This window comes from Mustela putorius, unplaced genomic scaffold (assembly GCF_011764305.1).
Source record: "Mustela putorius furo isolate JIRA1106 unplaced genomic scaffold, ASM1176430v1.1 tig00537227_pilon_pilon_pilon, whole genome shotgun sequence".
Classification (NCBI taxonomy): Eukaryota; Metazoa; Chordata; class Mammalia; order Carnivora; family Mustelidae; genus Mustela; species Mustela putorius.
The window spans coordinates 6392727-6400755 of record NW_025422368.1 but is presented as its reverse complement, the minus strand read 5'-3'; the positions used below and the strand labels follow the sequence as shown (position 1 = coordinate 6400755).

General features: G+C 54.2%; 1 protein-coding gene across 1 annotated transcript in view; it reads right to left on the bottom strand.

Moving 5' to 3' along the window:
- Window positions 1-102: 102 nt before the first annotated feature.
- KMT2D (lysine methyltransferase 2D) overlaps window positions 103-8029 on the bottom strand; it is a 39853-nt gene continuing 31926 nt past the window's right edge. Inside the window, exons 50-56 of the mRNA XM_045073007.1 lie at window positions 6837-7977; window positions 5858-5994; window positions 5634-5764; window positions 3706-3991; window positions 3404-3477; window positions 3168-3276; window positions 103-3009 (exon numbers count right to left, since the gene is read on the bottom strand). Coding sequence (XP_044928942.1) covers window positions 2917-3009; window positions 3168-3276; window positions 3404-3477; window positions 3706-3991; window positions 5634-5764; window positions 5858-5994; window positions 6837-7977 — 1971 coding nt within the window. The 3' untranslated portion in view covers window positions 103-2916. The remainder of the gene's footprint in view (window positions 3010-3167; window positions 3277-3403; window positions 3478-3705; window positions 3992-5633; window positions 5765-5857; window positions 5995-6836; window positions 7978-8029) is intronic.

Below are 8029 nucleotides of genomic sequence, written 5' to 3'. Positions count from 1 at the left end.
CCACTCTTCCGGCGTGGCCTGGCCTGCGTAACCGCCCTCCCCTGGGTGCTCTCGGACTTTACCGATCCGCTGCCGGCGAGGGTGACTGGACGGAGCCGCTTGTATTTAAAATGTTCTTTTTTTATTTGTCGTTTAAAAACAAACTTGGAAGAAGCAAAATCCAAAACTTGCCCTTTGCCTCTTGCAACATAAATTATGTACAGTTCAGAATGATCGCTGATACAAAACATGCCAAGGACAGGGCGCTGGGGGTGGAGGGAGAGAGGGCGCTTTAAAAAAGGGAATCATTTCATCCGTTGTTACGAAGGACCAATCTTGCTGTACAGGATACACACAACACAAAATAAAGTCTTCACGGGATTCACACTTGTCAGCGATTTATTTTTTAAAAAGGGGGAGGGTCCTGAAGGTGAGGGGAGAAGACTGTAAAAGGGAAAAACTGAAAACTGAATATGTGCAAGTGTAAACCAACCCAAAATACAAACACGGGGGGGGGGGGGGGGGAAGGGAAGAGGAGGGAATTCAGATGCAATTATACAGGCGGGGTACTTTAAAAACAAAACAAAACAAAAAAAAACCAACAACCAAAATTCCAACCTTGTAGCTTGGGTCTGAGTTAGTTTATATAAAAATTAAAAACTGTATAAGGTTCTTCACTAAATTCTACAGGACTATCGGATACCTAGCATATGCTTACAAAGTCTGCCCCATCCCCTTTTCCCAATCCCAGGGCCCAAGCCCCAACCAGAGCCTAACTCACAGGAGCCAATCTCCCTCTCCCTGTAGCCTAGAACTTTTGCTCTTGGAAAAGGAATATCCAATGGCTTTGGGGGCAGCAGCCCAGTCTCCTCACTGCCTGATTTAATGACAGTGGTTTTTTTGTGGGGGTGGAGGATGCTCTTAAACATTTGCAGCTTGAAACAGTTGAGGAAGCAGCTTTAAAAAAAAAAAAAAATCTCCCTACCCCCATCAATCCGCAACCCCCCAAATTCAAAAACAAAACAAAACAAAACCTAAAATCACAACAGCGACCTTGCTCCCCCTCCAGCAGGCCCGCCCATCCACCGCCACCAAGCCCACCCCTACACTCCAGACATTTGATTCTTGAAAATATTAATTACAAAATGCCCTTTGCCCACAGCCCCTAGGAGAGAACTGCATATAAGCTTCATCTTCATCCCCACACTCCCTACTCAAGAGGGGTCTGGGGCCTCACCCACCCCCAACCTACCCCTAAGCCCCAGGAAGAGGTTCAACTGCAGCACAAGCTTGGGCAGAAAGGGGAAGGAAAGGGAGGCAGGGAACCCATCACCCTCTGGCTCCCCCTGGGGCCAGCTCACTTTTGTGCGTTATAACATAGTCCAACTATACAAGGGGGGTGAGAACTGCCCAGCCTCTATACCCCCACCTTACAGCAGTCACAGCCAGGGGGTGGGGAGGGGGTGAGGAAAAGGGCGGTAGGTTGGGTAATGGAGGGGGCCCCCCCACAAGGGGAGCTCCATGTGTCCGCCCCACACCCCCCTACCATTTATAAACTGGTTTTGTAAAAAGAAAATAGATATATTTATATAGAATATATAAAGCACAAAAATTAGTAGTTTTACATTTGCTCTCCCCGGGGGTGGGGGGAGAGGGGAGGGTTCTTACCTCCAGCCGGCTCCCCCATTCCCCACAAGACTATGTACAATCCCATGTATAAATAGATAAATACCCCCCACCCTCCCCGCGCTGACACTAAGCTCCCCACCCCCACATCACCACCCCTTCCCACCAGACCAGCAGCAGTTTGGTGACTGAGGGAAAGTGGGAGCTCCGGGCCACACCCTGCCTCACTGGGTATGGGCATGCCACTCAGGGATAGCCCTCACCCGACCACCCACCCACCCCATCCAGGGGCTGGAGGGCAAATGGGCTCATGATGGGGTTGGGAAAACAGGAGGGCGATATCCTGGTCCTAGGTTTAGCACACCCCTCCTGCCCCCATGTCCAGATGGAGAAGGAAGTCCTAGAGCAACTAGGGGCCAGTTATCCCCAATCTTCATCAGCATTAGCCTCAACCACCAACCCATGCCCATAATTAAAAACAAAGATGGATTTTTTGTTGTTGTTTTTCTTCCTCTTCCTACCCCCTTTCCACCCACTCAGAAGAGGGCAGTGAGGCGGAAGAGAGGGTCAGGGCAGTAGGGGGCTTGGAGAGGGTCTCACATTTCAAAACAGCAAAAAATCCAACACTTAAATGAGGTAGGTGTGGGTGCGGGGTCTCCTTGCCCGGCTTGCCTGGCTTGCCCTCCTGGGCAGCTGGGCGCCTCTTTCCCGTTCATGTTGCATTTGTCAGAGTGGAAAACAAGGAAACACAACCCATAGAGAGACAGAAACACAGAGGAGAAGAGGGAGACAGAGACAGATTGAGGGAAGGGGATGGGAGTGAGGGTGGGGGCAGGACCCGGCAGGCAGGGCCAGGTGTGGGACCCGGCCTTTGGGATTGTCAAGCTTAGTCAAGTCTCTTTGCAGCCTTGAGTTGGGCCGGAGAGGTCGGTGGGAGAAGCAGGGCTGTGAGGCCCGGCCACACATCCTCCTCCCCCCTCCCTGCTGCCTCCCAGTTGCTTCTGGGTAGTTCCCGGCCCATATCCCCCTCAAACCTGAGATGCCCAATGGCTGCTTCTGTCTGGCCCCTCCTGGAGCTGGGGGCAGAGATGCCAGCCTGGGGGCCGGTGGCGGGGAAGAGGGTTGCCCCTGGTGCCCAGGGTGGGCTTGGCCTAGGGCCCTCTGCCCCAGCCTCCTGCTCCAGGGGCTCCGGTCAGCCGGCAGCCCCAGCCCTGGGTCCTGGCTCTGGCTGCTACCTCTCTTCCCCCTCATCCCTTTCAGGGAAGAGGTTGGGGGTGGGGGGACTCCCCTGCCTGGTAGCCTCTAAGCTTCTTAGTTCATCCATTTTCGACAATTCCAGGCTCCACAGTGGCAGGGGATCTTGTGCTGATCGTCCTCAAAGTCAAACTGATAGTCATAGGTCAGCTGGAAAGAAAAGAGGGTAGAATCGATGCCAGCCTCCCAGAGGGAGTGGGGGTTGGGCAGAGATCTGATCTGACAGCACTGGCCAAAGGAACTTGGTTCTGGGGAATAGCAGAGAAGAGGGAGCTGCTTAGTCACTCACAAAGGACACTTCCTCTCACCTCCTCTCCTTTGGGGATTCGCCGGCTGGAGATGATGATGATTTTATCCTCCTTGTCAAACGTCACAACTTCCGCCACACAGTTAGGGGCACAGGAATGGTTAATGTACCTAAGCAGTGGGCCAGAGTCGGGGATGCCAGGCAACTGAGTCGGGATGCTTTTGGCTCCTTCTTGGCCCACCCTGAGTGTCACCCCCAGGGACCCCTAAAATTCCTCCTGCCTCATTTGTCTCTCACCTGGCAGGGCCTCCAGTCAACGTAGCATCAATCACATGTTCGTTGTTTATTCGGAACATGTAGATGCCTCGATTCTAGAAGGGAGGAAGTTGCAGGAGTGGGAAGAATGTCAAAGAATGGCAGCGGTGCTAGTGGTGGGATTGGGTACCAGACCTGGGCAGGGGGCTTATCTTCAGTTCCTATCCCGCCTGTTTCCCATCTCTCACCTCCCCCGCCTCCCACAACTTTCCACCTGCTCTCCTGACCTGACCCGGATTCACCCTCCCTTCTCCACAGAGCGGGGGCCATAAGCCAGGCCCTACCTGCTCCTCATAGATTTTCTCCCGCCGGTTGGCCACCTCATTGCGAATGATGGTACCAATATACTCGATGACCATTGTGTGCTTTTCTAGGTCCTTGGCGGCGTAGAGCCCCAGGCCCTGGATACGGGAGCGGGCCAGGTACACGTTGTTCTTCCACTCGGTGCGCAGGCGTCGGTACTGTGATGACTTGGAGTGCACAAACTGCTTGCTGTATGGGGTGTTGGTCTCGCCTGTGAAGGTGCTCTGATATGCCTTGGACATGCTGGTGCTGTTCAGGGTGTGAGGCCTGGGAGGTGACACAGGCCATGACAAGACAGCTCTCCCTCAGACCAAGCACATGCCACCCGCCTCTTCCCTGGGATGTGCAACATGCCGGCTAGGGGCATGTGCCGTCTTGGAAATGGGAGCGGAGGCGTGTGGGTCTTGGCTTTGGTGTGATAGCCACTAGTTGTGGGGACCCGTCCGACACCCTGAGTGGTGCAGAGAGCCCAGGATGGGGGACAGGGTGGGGGGGGCACCAATTCCCCTACACTGAGCCTGTTCTCCCATCTCCCTGCCTTATACCACCCTCCTGCCAAACACAAGGCCACGCTCCTCTGGGAGGTTTTCCCCAAGCAGCCCAGGCCTGGCATGTAAGCTCATGGTTTGTTCAAATGTCTGAGTTCTACCTCTTGCACGTATTAGAAGCCCTGAAATTGGGGGCTGTGCCTACCACACTGGGCTGGATTTGAATTAAAAGTCGCTCTGAATTCACAGCCGAGAAGGTGGTACCCATTCCTTTCTTCACACTGTCCCCTTCTCTGACATAATGCTGGGCTCTGTACAGATGGCTCAGTGCAGGGGAATGACTGCTGCCTGGCAGGGATGCCTCTTCACCACCCTAGGGCACCAGCCAAAATCTTGCCCATCCCAGAGCAGTGGTTTTCAAACGTTTTCGATTCTTTTTGATTTAGAAGAGTTTTTTTTTCTTTAATAAAATGTCATTGGAATTCCAATACATAAACTAGGTGAAAACACAATGCTTCTGGCTGAATCCAATTTGGGGAAGGGGGAGTTGTGCACGGGGAGAGCCAAGTTCTGCTCACTCGGTTTATGTGTTCCAAAACTTTCTGAAACACAGACAGTTTGAAAACCACTGTTGTAGAGCATCAAGGACTAGGGATGACTGGGTTAGTAGAGCCTGATGCTCTTTGCTAGCCCAAGGAGCAACAGAAGGCCTTTGTGAAAACCCTGATACCAAGATTCTGCCTCCCTCTACCCAGGGACCAAAGTCAGGCTACCATGGTACACAGAAAGAGCAGTGAACCACAGGTTGAGAGGTAAGTTCTGGTCCCAGCTGTGTGACCTTTGTCTAGTCACTTAACCTTTCTGGGTCTCAGTTTTCTCCGCTGTAAAACGGGGGTCATACCACCTGCCCTACCTACCTCATAAGGTTGTTGTGAGGATCAAATGAGATAATGGATGTGAAAACGCTTTGAAAAAAAAAGTATAAAGTGCTATACAAATGTAAGGTTTTATTATTTATCTACTATATTTCTAATTATTTTTGACACCAACTCAGCCTGGGGAAGGGAAGGTGACCCTAACCTTATGGGGTGTCTCAGGTTTGGGAGAATCACAGGCCCCCTGGAAGCAAAATAAGAGAGGAAGGAGGGAACTGGCTCCCTTATCTACTTGACAGAATTTCACCATTGTCTACCCAGAACCTTCCCAAGTCATTCCCAGGGTGCCCAAGGTAAGTCTGTCCCAGACCCCAGGTCAACCCAGAACACCTGAGCAGGGTGGAGGAGGAAAGGAATAACCTAGGTGATTCCTGCATACCCTCTAGCCAGGAGGCTTAGAGTGAACCCCCAAACCTTCATAACTGGCCGGAGGGCCCCTGCCAACCCCCACTCCCACATCCCACAGCCCCCACCCCAAAAGCTCACCGTTTGTAGTGTGTGAGGATCTTAGGCTCTGATCGGGCACAACCAGTGGGATTGATCATGAGTGGCAGCTCCATCAGGGGGTGGCGTCCATAGCGGAATAAATAGTTTTGACAGCTCTCCACTCCGGGCAGCTGTGGACACAGGTCATGCTTGCCTTAGCCTGAGCATTTTTGGGGCACGGCCAGTGTCCCCAGTGCCCACATGGCGCCTGGCCCCCTTCTTACTGATTCAGCTATGCGCAGCACGGCATGCACCGTCAGCCCAAAGAGCTCCTCGCCTTTCAGGTACTCAGGGAAGAGCCGCAGCATGTCGGCCTCTTTTCTCATGGCAGCCACGGGCTCAATGATGCGATTCCACACCGCTAAGAGGCAAGGAAAGAGAGTGGCCCTCAGAGGCAACTTCTGTTGACTGACCTCAGCCTAACCTTGATCCGAAGCTATGGTCCTTTTCTGTAGCTTGCACACCTCTCTGTGACAAGGCTGTGTGGTTCTTTAGGACTCCCCACTGGCCTCCCAGTCCCACTCTCCCTCAACAAGTCAGAAGGCCTCCTACCCTGGAGGGGCACCAGAGAGAGCTCTAGGACACAAACACATGACCTCAGGGCCCAGGAAACCCAGCACAGGCCACCATGCCTAACCGAGAGCCAGAACACCAGGCCTGCTTTAGAGCTAGGAAGACCTGGGTTCAGGTTCTGGTACTGGCTATGGGCCCTTATGCCAAATACCTAAATCTCTCTAAGGCTCTGGTTCTTTATGTATGCACTGGGCAATATGAAAGTACTCACCTTACAGGGCTGCCAGAAACAAAAAAGCCTAGGTCACTTACTTCAGTGTGTGGTGCACAGCACTTGCTCACTTATTTCTATCGTTAACGCTAGAGCTCAAAGCAAAAGAATTATGAGCAGGGCAAAGCAATCATAAGGCCCTCATGGTTAGGAACAGGGTGAGGGAGCCAGACGATGTGGTCTCAGAATAGTATTCCTTAGTTCCGCTGAGGCTAGGAAAAGGAGCTAGAATATGTGAAGCAGACAAGCAGAGTAGCTCAATCACAAGGGAACGTAAGACAACTCAGAGAGGCTAGAACACTGTCTCTGGGGCTCTTAGAAGACCTCCACCTGCCTGAAGCCATTGGGGAAGATGACTCACAAAGACCCCATGGACCCCTTTCACTTGCACAGGAGTGTTTTGAGGGCCCAGTGCTCACCCTGGGGTGAGGCGTCAGTGAAGACCAGGTCCTCCAGGCCCTGCTCCATGACCTTGACGATGAACTCTGGCCTCCCGTTGTTCTCGCCGATGGAGCAGCGGTAGCAGCAGCGGCGGTTGTTGGTGCGGAGGCTCCAATAGATCCGTGTGGCCTCATAGCCCACGGGGTAGAGGGCCGTGGCGCTGTGGAAGTCGGCCATCTGATGCGGGAGTAGCTGTCCAATGGCGTGGAACACAAGGCCCCCTACACGGAACATGTGCAGCCGCTCTCCCCGCTGGATGATGCTGGCGATCTGCTTCACTTCGTCCCGCTCGATGTAGACCCGCCGGAAGACAGCAAAAGAGCTCAGCTCCTGCTCACAGGGCCCCTTGATCTTGTGCATTGGACACAGCATGGTCTTATCCTTAAAGAACATGCACTTGGCGCGGATGGCGCAGGCAAAATGGTAGACGTTGGGGCAACGCATTCGATTGCAGCTGCTGGTGGCACCGGTGCGCTGGCACAGGGAGCACTTGGTCAGCAGCCCACGGTGCAGAGCCACCTCCACGTTCATCAGTGCCCCACCCTGGGTCTCATAGACCTCTGTGGACCACAGGGCGCAGTTGAGGTGCACCCAGAGGTCCAGGTCTAGGTTCAGCAGGCGGGCAGGCCCATCAGTGGCCCCATCACCCTCCTCGTGACAGAAGCAGCAGCGTCTCATGTCACGAGGCACCTTGTCGGGCCGCAGGGCTGTGCCGAGCTGTTCCATAAACTCCGCCACTTCCCGCTCATCCTCCTGCCGCCCGCTGCCCTTCTGGATGGTCAGTAGCAGCCGCAGCCGCTTCCAGCGCACCCCCTTCCACTTCTTGAGGCGAGGTGGCCGGGAATCTTCCCCTTCTTCGGGGGGCCGGGCTCGGGGCTTGGGTCGGGCCGATTCAGGGGATGAGGCCAGTGGCAAAGGCGACGGGACCGGTGGCTCAGCCAAGGGTTCGGTGGGGAGTTCTACCAGGGGTTCCGCAGGGGGGCTAGCCGGAGAGGGTGCCAAGGGGGATGGGGGCGGGGAGGGCTCTTCAGGAGGTGGGGCAGAGAGCTGTCGCACATCCAGGTTGGAGACATTGCAGGTGTAGCTGTGCTGGGCAGCTGGCTCTGGAGCAGGGCTCTCCTACAGAAGGGGACATGCCCGGTATCATCAGCGCCAGCTCCTTGCGTTGCAA